Source organism: Choloepus didactylus, chromosome 5, assembly GCF_015220235.1.
Source record: "Choloepus didactylus isolate mChoDid1 chromosome 5, mChoDid1.pri, whole genome shotgun sequence".
Lineage (NCBI taxonomy): Eukaryota > Metazoa > Chordata > Mammalia > Pilosa > Megalonychidae > Choloepus > Choloepus didactylus.
In genome coordinates, this window is record NC_051311.1 from 71137855 (window position 1) to 71150475 (window position 12621).

Sequence of the window (12621 nt, forward strand, 5' to 3'; positions counted from 1 at the left end):
ATAAGGCTTCTGGGAATTAATGATTCTGGTGAGGGCTGAATGCAAGATTTTGATGTCTCTTGATAGATTTAAATAGTCTTTGCTCCCGTAGGCTGAAATGGCTGTAGGCATCAGGAATCCAAAATATTGGCCAGCCAGCCAAGGATATAACTTTCCATTAATTATAATAATAATGACAATAATAATAACAATAATGGTACCAATGCAGTCAACATTTATTTATCATTTACAGTGTTCAAATAATAATAATGGTACCAATGACAGTCAACATTTATCATTTACAGTGTCCAGTGCACCAAACCAAGTACTTTACATGCATTAACCATTTGATCTGCACATTACCTGAGGAGGTAGATACCACTATAATCTCTATTTTACAGATAAGGAAATTGAGTAACAAAGAGGTTAAGTAACTTTCCCACATCTGTAATTTAAAGATCCAGGAGTGAACACAAGCAGTGTGCCTCTAATGCTCAAGGGCTTAATCACATTCTACTAAGAAAAATAAAATAGAGATTACATGCCTCACTGCCTTGTTCAACAGTCACACCCTTTAAGACTGGTAAAAAAAAATGTCAAGATTTGGGACAATACATTTTTCGGTATTTAATTAATAATATATTGCAACATGTAATAATTTTCTTCACTTATTCAACAAATACTTATTGAGTGCTTATGTGTCAGGCACTGATGTAGAAAAATTCCTTCCACCTTGGGATTCAAAATTAAATTATTACATTCAAATAACTATATTCCAGATATTTGGAAAATAGAGAATAATTCAACAATGATAAAGCCACCTCAATATAACTATTATTATAATTTTGAATCTTTTTCTCATCTTTTTCCTATGTGCGTATTTGTTTTTATATTACTTCGTGACATACATACAATTTCATTTGATAGAAAATATTTAAAAAGATAGGTATTCACTTGTTGAAAATTATTTTATCCATCAATGGCTTACTGGAAATCCAGGTTTTTATTGTTTTGTGGTGTTATACTATGCATGTTTTAAAAAGCAGTCTCACAAAAGCACTTAAAGAATGCTTCCTAAATATGGTATTTTTAAAGCTTTCTATATAGAATCACTTATTTCTTTTCTTAAAAATAAATTATAGTCTATCACATTTCTCATTTTCAAATAGTGAACACAGCATAAGGCTGAGCAGGCAAGATCAAACTATGATGCCAAGAAAAGGAAATCCTGATTGACCAAGTGATTGCCCAGTGATGGAGTTATTAAATCACCTGAGTTATATGATGCTATTTTTACACATCTTCTTATTGAGGCATCATCATTATTATATATACATCTTAAATCACTGGAAAATAGGAATGATGTGGTGACTGGTCATTTTATTTTTCTGTACAAATTTTCAAAATATTGTCTATATTTCCAGTTTTCTCTGCTCATTTAGTTTCTTTTACCTATTGCTTCTTTCCAGTTCATATCACACTACTCAAAGGAAAATGAGAGGAAACTAACGTAAACATATACTAGTTCCATAAAACATGTTAAAGCCACAAACAGAATGCAAACATTTTACCTGTTTTCCCAGTGTTATGAATGAATGTGTTTTCCAAAGATGTTTTATCCCAACCCTGAAATTTAAGTTTCTTAAGATTCACATTTACTTGTGTAAGATCTTCATCAATATTGATGGGTGATTGTTTGAGGCTATTACATGCTGGATATTTCTTTCCCCAATTTTTTTGATTCAGTGGTCCTAGGAAAAGAAAGGGTAAGAAGTCAGCTTTTTAAATTACCATGTAAAAGCTAAATTTTATATTAATATATTAAATTAATATTTTAAATAAAAATAGATACAATAAAGGAAAAATAGAGACATCCTCAAACTAATTCATAAAATAATTACACTTAGATTTGGATTCAGGGTTTTAATATGATCCACTATAAAAGAGGCCTATCTAACAACCACACAAAGTACAGAGTTCAAGTGTTTGGTTTGGCCATCACTGGCTTCCAAATCAGCAGAAGGTCTAATTAATTATGTGATAAGTCCAGGGTTCCAAATTACAGGAGTAGCCATCTTCAGACCTTCTTTTGCTCTCTACCATCAAATGATTTGGATTAATTTCCAACTGCTCAGGTCTTATTTATAAAAACACTATCACCAGACTATCCTTGAAATAACGTGCTCCCCCTCCCCCATTTTTTTTTTCTGGTGTTAAAACCTAAAAGGTTTGATTTGTTTGAAAATAAGAAAAACAAAATAGGGTTTTCTATAAAAGATTTTTCTTCTAGTGAAGTGAATTTTTACCTGTTCCACAGAATGAACAGTCCTCTAAACCAAAACTGCTCTACACTTGTTTTTATTTCATCCCTACCTGAAACCATGAGATGTCTATCTTATTTTTATTTCCCTAGACATTTACTTAGCATTCACTGTTTGAGAGGCACAATCTCGTTAAAGTTCTGCTAGAGTCCGTGAAATGCTGCAAATCCAAAGCTTAAGACTTTTCTAATCAATGGATAGCTTTTCTGCATCCGTTACGTGAAGGAGCAGCGTGGCAGCAGTTTTCAGCTTATATCCATTTGAATGCTTTTCTTACCAAAAAATGGGCATGGGCAAGGCCAACATTTTACAGGATGATATTTAGGGAAATTACAAGTAAACATAGCCTCATCACAACCCTAGTCTATGCCGTCTTCTTTTTGCAGGCTCACTCTAATGGCCACCTCTCATAATGTCACAAAGTTTACCCCAAGAAAGAAATTACAAGTAGTCATACCACAAAACTGCCTATGTAGCCAGGGAAAATTAGGCAATTCACCTCACAGAGGGCATCCACCAGAATCAAGAGGTGCTGAAAATGTATTTTATTTTAAAATCTAATCTATTCCTAGAGAGTATTTGAATACAATATGCTTTAAATAGGCACAGTGATGCATGTTTTGGCTTCTAGCACACAAATTTAATGTTTTGATTAATGTTATGTTGATTTCACCATCAAGAACATTGGCATGGGGACAAGAAAACATGGCTTATTTTTAATGTCAGTTGAAGAGAAGCAGGGAAAGAAACTGCAGCATGAATTGATAAGGTCTTTTTTATTACTTAAATGCTTTAATACAGTGCAATAAATTCCAAGCACACTTAGGAAGAATCACACCGTGTGGTGTATAGAAACACAAAATTTTATGTCTCTAGTAACCCTTCATATGATTTATAAACCTGTTATTTTCCATAGCATTTAGTGATCTTCTCACTTGGGTGTCTACTAGGCATCTCAAACTTGGCATATCCAAAACTGAACTCTTGATTTCTGCCCTGAGACAAGCTCCTCATGCAGTCTTTACCATCTCCTGTACTTCGAAATCATCCTGATGCCTCTGTTCCTCCTTCAGCAAACCCTTTAACTCTTTTGAGTAAACCTTAAAAATATATTCCTGATCAGACCACTTCTCATCTCCCCATTACCACTCCAGCCCATGTCACCATCATCGCTTGCCTACAGCCTTCCACAAGCAGCACCGCCATCACTCAGGAGACTGTTAAGAAGGTCATGACTACCTCATAGCCTAAGTTAGAATCTGCATTTTAACATGATCCCCATGAGATTCATATGCACATGAAACTGTGGGAAGTACTGGCCCAGAAACCTCCAGTGCCTTCTCTCTGATCTCCAGCTTCCTCTCTTGTCCTTTCTATGATTTTATTTTCCCTTTTCGTGGTAGGCAGAATCTGAAGTGGCTCCCCAATTCTATCCCCTCAGGCATACCCCCTATCTAATCCCCTTTCCTTGGGTGTAGGCTGGACCTGTGACTATTATGGGATAGTCACTCCCTTTATTAGTTTATGTTATATGGCAACAATGATGGGGTAATGACTCCTGTGATTATGTCACATTATAAAAGTCTCTGTCCTAGACCTTAAAAGTGTGAGAGATTCTCCTGCTGGCTTTGAAGAAATAAGCTGCCAGCTGCCAGGTGGTAGAGGGTCATGTGGCTAAGAACCCATAGCAGCCTTTAGGAACTCAGAACACTCCAGGCAGCCAGACAGCAAGAAGAAAACAGGAACCTCAGTCCAATAACCTCAAGAAAGTGAATCTGCCAACAACTTGAATGAACTAGGAAAGAGGACTCTGAGCTTTAAATTTAAATGCAGCCCAGATGACACCTTGATTTCAGTCTTGTGAGATGCTGAGCAGAGATCCCACCCATCCTCCTTGACTCCTGACCCAAGGAAACTGTAAGATATAAATGTGCATTGTTTTAAGCTGCTATATTTGTAGGAATTTGTAGAAAAAGAAAACCAATAGCTAAAGTAATCTATTAAAATATATGTCAGAACATGTGTCACTCAGCTCAAATACCTCCAATGTCTTTAATCTTGCTCAGAACAAAATATAAATTCCTTATCATGGCCTACAGATTCTATATAATGTCACTGCTCACATCCTCTATGATCTCGTTTCCCACCACTCTACCTTGTATCACTCTGCTCTAGCCATACTGGCTTCCCTTTCTGTTTCTGGAGCAAGTCAAGCCTCAGGGCATGGTACTTGCTTCCATCTCTTTCTGGAATGCTGGTCCCCAGATGCGTGTAAGGCTTGCTTTCTCAGTTTAGCCCCTGAATGCTTTGTATAAAATACACTTACTCCCTCTGTAACTCTCTATTCATTTTCCCAACTTCATTTTTCTTCTTTGATGTATCACTACCTGACATAGTGATTATGTTTATTTATTGCCTCTACACACTAAAGAAACTGAGCTCTGTGAGAGAAGGAGCTTTGTTCACGACTAAATGCCAGAACCTAGAAAAAAAACCTGGTGCACAGATGTTCAACAAACATCTGTTGAATGAGTGAACCAGACAAACAAGAAATGATTTCTTCTTTATGAGTTTAAGCTCACTGGGATCTGACACGAGATGGCAAAAGGAAAAATAAAACCTGATGAATTAAAGTAACATTTCTGAATTTAGCTGCAGGTCACATTTGACTGTTTGTTATAAGACAATTTTGCTGAGTAATCCCTACTAAACTTCTGCTGAAGGATAAAAAGAATGACTGAAGTCCAAACTGTGTGTTGCCTGCCATTTTACAGCAGAGGGATAGAGAGTAACTGGATTATGTTTGAAGTGCATAAAATGATTACACTGAGGAAGGACCCAGTTTAAAATGCTTCCTAGATCAGGGTGCTTAATACAATGCAGGTTCAAGATACCGCTCTAATTTTTTATGATTAAAAGACAAAATAAAAGAACCAAAATAGGGAAAAGAATTTTTTTTGATGAGCACCCAGAAAAACAGAAGGAAAATTCCAGAAAAAATAAGAACTTGATCTTTTTGCAGAGGATTGTACAAAGGAGGTCATTTCAAATCATCACTAGTAGAACACCAAGGGAAATAAGCTAATAAAGTGTTAAAATTGCTTAAAGGAACAAAACATAGGTAGCAGAAGCATTTTACCTGTCTTCAACAATGAAACATTGGGCTAATCTTATTCTAAAACATTTCTTTTTAAATTCCCAAATTAATATTTTTAATGTAGCAACTGGAGACCTCAGTCCACTTAGTGGCAAGAATTCAGGATGATGAATCTGAGAAAGCTAATGTACAGAATCATTAGAACCAAGTGGTATCTACCTGAGAGTTATTAGGGACGAAATTAAAACACTGTAGTTGTAGCAGAAGACTATTGTGGTGATTTACTCAGAGGGAGGACTGTAGAGTGTTAAACAGGACTCTAGACAATTAAGATAAAGTATTCATTTATACGTTCATTCATTCTTTCATTTATTCATTGATTCACCAGAATTGGTACCACAACCATAAATTTCTTGTGCTTACCAACGGGAGCACTTAACAGACTTTTTAAATTGTTTGTTAATTGTCTATTCCATCTGTATTCTACTTCCAAACTCAGAGTCTGGCACATGGTAGGAACAAATTAAATGCTTGTAGAATAGCCTTTGTGCTCCAAATGAATAAATGTATTGAATATTTACATTCTGTGCCCCTTCTATTGTATGTATTCTCTTCCAAGCAGAGGGGAAAGCAATTCTAGCCTCTATCTTTCAGCAGATATGGAGGAGGCATAGTTTTAGTTTATTTGTGCAGGATGAAAGAAGATGGGCATAGCTATCAAAAGAACATTAATTCAGACCTGAGATGGGTAGAATTTTGACAGGCAGAGAAGGAACTCACAGTGTCCAGTTGTGTGACATACCTGAGCAAACTCATGGTGGCAGGAAAGTGTAAGCAAAGACAGAACAGTGAGCAGTCCAGACTGGTCCCATGAGCAAAGAATGGATGAAGGGGAATTCTACGGTTAGAGATGGAAAGGAAGACTGTGATCAATGGTACCAGGGAGGCACAGACGCTTTGGAAGAGTAATTAGATGACAGTTGCCTTATCATGAAAGTTAATCTGGCAGAAATATTCAGGATAGGATGGAAGGTAGAGGCTGCAATTAATGACTATTTTCATAGATATCTTCCATTTGTCTTCATTTGATTTTTATGTCCTCCATCTACTTATTTGAACTAAAATATAAGTCTGTCTCTTATTGTTCTTGTAATTTCAAACACCCTTTGTTACAGTCTACTACCTAGGGAGTAAATAAACATTTGCTGAATGAATAAGATATCTATAGTTATCTGCCCTTTGATGTCCAGGTACTACACATCTCACCAGTAAGGACTGTAGAAAGGAACTCATTGACAAATACATTCTGGATAGGGAAATATTCCTCCACCAGTCACTAATCTAAAAATAGCCATCTGATGAAAACTAAAAGTGTAAGATAAAGAGGGAATGAGTTTAAAAAATAAAACCCTTAAGAAACCCAGTACATTTCTTTGAAAATTTGGAGGAAAAAATAATGAAATGATGGAAAGGAAAAGAAAGTCAGAGAAAATTAAAATCATTCTGCCCTTTTCTTCTTCTTCCTCTTTCTTGCATTATTCTTGTTGTATCTACTTCAAATATCAGATAAATGGGCAAAATAATTATAATAATGTGTGAGGTAATCAGCAAAGATTCTCTGAAAATTCACAGACCTATGATAAAAATCCCAATATTGATTTTTTAAGGGTACCATAAATTGCTATTATATAAGTAGATTCTAATAATGGTATATTTGGAATGGTATATTTAGAATTGATTCTTTATTGACCAAGACATTAATAACAAAAACATATACTGCCTTTAAGGTTCATGAATTTCTTGTTTAGTCCATGTTTTGAGGTAAAAAGTGTTTGTGTTGCTACATATTTACATATAACATATTATGACAAGGCAAATAGAGTTATATTGAAGGGGAAAACTAAAGTCAGGATTGTGGCATCTATTACTAATTGCCTTGAATAAATTCCATTCAAGATTCCATACCCTATAAACCACAGCATGAAAAATAACTGTGGGCTTGCATTTTATGTGTTAACAAATATACCAAAAAGTCAAAATTAAAGTCATTTAAATGATATAAAGTTATCAGCAATGAATGACTTGATTCAAATTTCAGTTCTCTCAGATATCAAAACAGATAAATCAGTGTTGTTTTCAATGAAAATGTGGCATAGAATTTTGAACTCTAGCAAAATAGAAAGATGATATATGTAAGAAGACTTTTTTTTTGGATGTGGCAGTTAGCTGCTTAAGAAAGGGGGCTTCCTCAAAACATAAGACACCAAAACCTTAAATTACTGAGTAATAATCAGCAATAATGTCACACCAGTAAATGTTACATAAAATGATGGAAAATAAGAGAAGGAGGATAGCTGCAGTAACTTCCCATGTCAAAAACAGGAATGAGGATGTCTTTACATGCACAAATCAGTGTGCATGTTTATGTTTTGGCCAAAGAGTGATGCAGTTGGTGAATGTTGACAGTAGCTCTTATTAAAGCTAACCCGAAAGAGATCAGAGCAAACAATTTAAGAATTAGAAGCTGTTTAGTCAAGTCTGCCTTTCTTTCATTATCTGTCCTGTTGGAACACTCACATCAGGACAGGAGAAAATCTTTGCAGGCCTGGTTGATATATCCAATTGCTAAGGGACCAATAATGTTAGGGAACTTAGCTATTAATTTATTTAGGAAAGTCCTAGCTCATTTTTTACTTATTCATTATAAAATTTAAGAAAATTATTAACTGAAGTTTAGCATAAATAGGGAGAGAGGTAGACCAGAAACCTTTCACAAAGTTCCTTGCTAAAATTATGGGGATTTTTCACATTAGAAGGACAAATGCAGGCGAGAAAAACTCCACACAAAACAAAAACAATGAAAACTACTGCCCTAAAAGGCAAATAAACCTAAGATTTTTGCAGACCACAGAAAAAGGAATAAAAACACAAGATGAAATAATATCAAAGGACATTAACATATTAAAATACTATTTCTTTGAAGATTAAGTAATCAAGGCCTGGTAATCTGCAGTGGGTATAGATGAAATCAATAAACAGAATATGATGATACTCATAATGGATCATGATTAACTCACTGATTTAATTAGAAAATGAAACAGAATCTATAGCAAAACAAAATTTTCGTTAGGACAAGATTTACGGGGGGTACAAACGAAAGCAACATAATTGAGGAATAAAAGTAGGATGTAGATTTGAAAGATTTAGGAACATTTGAAAGGATTTTTTATTTGGAAGTGAGGAAGGCAGGAGGGCAAAGGCTGACTGCTAAGATCCTGACTGGGGTATACATGGTGTGTGATGGTACAGTCACACATTGGTAGGAAGTATGGAAGAAAAAACAGACTTTAAATCTGGTTTCAGACCTGTAGACCTTGAAATTCCTATGGAAGCTCATTAGGCAATCAACATTATGGGTTTGAGAACTCATTGAGAGGTCTGGGTTAGAGATAGACACTGGGGAACACGAGCATCTAGGAGGTAGCTTAAAACCACAGGTGTGGATGAAATATTTTATTGGAAGTTGGCAGAGCCAGCAGAGTCAGTGATAAGACACTGAGCAGCACTAACATTTAGGGAGCATAAAGAGGATCAGGTGGAACCAAAAGAAATTAGGAATGAGTGGCTTGAAAGGGAATTACAGATTTAGGAGAAAATGATAACAGAGAAGGATGGTTTCAACAATGAGGAATTATCATAAAATGAATGTCATATGTAGACCATAGGGTGATGACTGAAGAGTGACTCTTGGATTTGGTTATTTCCTAATTCCACGATTTCATATCCTACAATTGAGCAGTTTTAGTGAAATGAAGGACCTGGAGTTCAGAATGTGGCAGGTAAAGGAGTGACCTGGAGATGAAAAAGTAGAGTTAAGAATTGTAGTTAAAATATTTTTAATGTGGCATTAAACAGCTGTGAGAACCAGATAGTCTATTTTGGGGGATGGAGCCTTTCTGTTTTCTGAAGTTTTTTTTACTTTTTAATTAGTCTCGGTCAGGAAATTCCTGTAAACAGAGCAGAGGCCTGAGCACTGGCTGTCTCGCTTTGTTTCTAACTTATTTTTTTAGTGACGACTTTAAAATACAAGTGTTTTTAATATAATACATGATGATTTGTAAATCAGATAGAACAAGATGATAATCAGTTGACATTGCAAACAGATTTATTTCAGCAGTCCATAAAAAGTAGCAAGCATCTCTACTCTTTAAGTATAAATATATAAAGGCTAAAGGAGAGAGAAGCTTTGAACTAAATTGTTAGGAATTACTGCCAAGGGAATATCAATTCTGCATAAAGATAAAATATTAAAAGGGTTATGTATGCCAAGTACATCTGATTCTTATTAAATTCTAAAGCTTCATCTATTGCGTGAAAAAGATGCATGGATTCCAAGGTATCTTAACTTGTGTCTACCTTAATCAACCTTGTGAAAGATACAGTTTAACAGTCTAGTCTTAACAGATTTAAACAGATTCTTTTTTTAGATGAGCAGGTTCCCTTCCTGGCATCACTGCCACGGTGTATACAGAGACGGTGGGTCAGAAAGCCAGGGCTAAGGAAATGAGGCCGTCACCAAGAACGGAAACCTCTTGAGAAAGACCTAGGAATGCTCAGGAGGGTTTAGACCTTCCACAGGCAACAGAATTTGGGAAGAGTGAGAGGCAGGCTGGCTTTTGAGCCAACATAACCTATGTCTTTGAAAGGCTGGGAGGTCCCAGCTGAGATATGTTTTAGATTTTAACAAAGTAATTCTGAGAAACAGGCAAAATTAAGGACAAGGTAAAAGTCAACAGTGAACTTTCAGAATACATTCCTCTATTTTGTTTTGGCTTAGTTAATGCAATACCTATGTCTTCCCACATGCTACTACCAAATAATGAAACTTCACACTTCTAAGACAAAGTATTAAATTAAGAAAATTCTTCAAATCACTCCTCTAAAGTGCTCAAAAATAAGTTTTACAAGTATTTCAGACCTTTTATCTTCAGTGGTAGATGTGATGCTAAGTAACACTGAGGTAATAACTACCTCACTACAAAAAGACACTACTGTTCTTTAGGAAATTTAGCTAAAATTCTGAGAGTTTAAAGAAGTTGATATTTGACCTTCTCTCTATAAAAATTAACAAACTAGCAAAAGACAAAACATTTTTTTCCCCAATTAATTCATTGTAATTTCATTTGGTAGAACTCAAGAATGACAAATAGAGGAACTCTGCCAGATTTGACATCTAAATTCAATCATAATTCATTATGCCTTGAACTGAATCACTTGGATCTTATAAACTTCTAAAGAGGAAATACATTTCATTAATTAGCCTTCTAATACCATGTTCAAGGAGCACATGCTTAGGACTTTGATAGGTAATTGGAAAATTAATGCTGGCCACAAATATGTTACATTTCTAAATCCAAGTTTGTTTTGACCTTCTGATTCTATTCCATGAACCAGAAGGGATCTCCTACTTGTTAGATACTATTTTTAATAACACTTCCAGGTCCGAAAATACAAATATAAATTTGCCTTCTGTGAGTCTAGGGTCTAGAAGGAGGAGATATGTAGACAATAAATCAATGCAGAGAATTACAGGTAATCTAATAAAGATAAATGTATATGATCAGTTCTCTAGGGTGTCAGGGATTGGTTTTGAAGGAGATGAATGTGGAAAGTTGAGTATATGTTCTCTAAGGCAGGAAAGGGCATTCCAGGCAAGTAGCCTGCTCCTGCTTTCTAGCTTGGGCCAGATCACCTGTCTCCTTGTGGTGGGTTGAATTATGTACCTCAGAAAAAAAACATGCTATTAATCTATCCCTGGGGATGTGAACCCCTTGTAAATAGGATCTTTTGAGTATCTTATTTTTAAATTAAGGAGTGGCCAAACTGAATCAGAATGGGTCTTAATCCTTTTACTGGAGGCCTTTTAGAGAAGGCCACAGGGAGAAAGCCACTAGGGAGGAGTAGAAGCTGAAAGTCAACGGAACCCATAAAAGAAAAGAGAGGATGTCGCCATGTGCAAAGCCATGTACAGAAAAGACAAGGACTGAAGGATGGCAGGCAGGCCAGAAGCAGAACACCACAGTCTTTGGGGAGAAACCATGGCCTTGCTGATAGGTTGATTTTGGACTTCTCCTAGACTCAAAACTGTCAGTCAGTAAATTCCATTGTTTAAGCCATTGTATGGAAAACTAAGACACTCTTTGACAACTAAAAAAAAACAATGGAGTTTTGATATTTAATTACAACCTTCCCGTCCGGGATTCTACTTTGATTCTTCATCTATTCCTGGCATCAGGGTTCCATGCCCTGCTCTACCAAATTAAGGATGTTAAATTCTGACTCTCCTGGCTTCTGATTACAGCTTGTTCATATAAAGAATCTCAGGACTGGGAAGAACCACCCTAGTTCAGTTACCCAATCATTGCTTGAATCCTCTAGAACACTCCTAATAATGGGATTTTCTGCATAGGCTTAAATGTCTCTGATACTGAGGTCTCTTACTCACCCAGTGTTGCTTATTCCATATTTGGATTTTTCACTGTTAGAAAGTCATTCACTACATCAAAGCAAGTTCCCTGTAGATTTAATATTTTTCTCCAAATTGTATCCCCTTGTTTATTTATTTTCCAACATGATGGCCCTCTAAATATATGAATACTGACACTGTAGTCTCTTGAGCCTTATCTTTTTTATGATATAGTCCTGAATCACTTCAAGTGCTCCTCATATGTCAAGACTCTTTGTCAACCACGGAACTTCCTCTAAATACTTTTCAATTTGTCTATATTCTTTGTAAAACTTGGTATCTAGAGCCAAACACAATATTCTTTGTGTAATGAAATGGAAATACACACTAGTTTTCTAGGCCCTAGAAGATGCCTGGGACTTTATCATAATAATAGCAACAGTAATTTACATTTGTATGGTCTTTTCTCTGGGAAGAAGCATCATATAATATTGAAAGCATGAGTTCTGAAATCAGACTGCCCAGGTGAAAACACTGTCCCTACCACTTATGAGTTTTATAACCTTGGTAAGTCTTTTAACATCTTTGTTTCTGTGTTCCTGCCTATAAAATATGGATCATATTAGGATGAACCTCACAGGATTATTGTGAGGCTTAAATGAGCTAGTACATGTAAAGCAATCAGTATGGTATCTGGCACAAGATAATGGCCCATGTACTCCCTCCATTTTTACGATACTCCACCCTCTGTCTTCCTC

The 12621-nt window shown here is 35.7% G+C and overlaps 1 protein-coding gene across 1 annotated transcript in view; it reads right to left on the reverse strand.

Moving 5' to 3' along the window:
* The window catches only part of PTPRZ1 (protein tyrosine phosphatase receptor type Z1), a 198544-nt gene that overhangs the window by 93430 nt on the left and 92493 nt on the right, over positions 1–12621 (reverse strand). The window contains exon 3 of the mRNA XM_037837758.1: positions 1551–1730. Coding sequence (XP_037693686.1) covers positions 1551–1730 — 180 coding nt within the window. The remainder of the gene's footprint in view (positions 1–1550; positions 1731–12621) is intronic.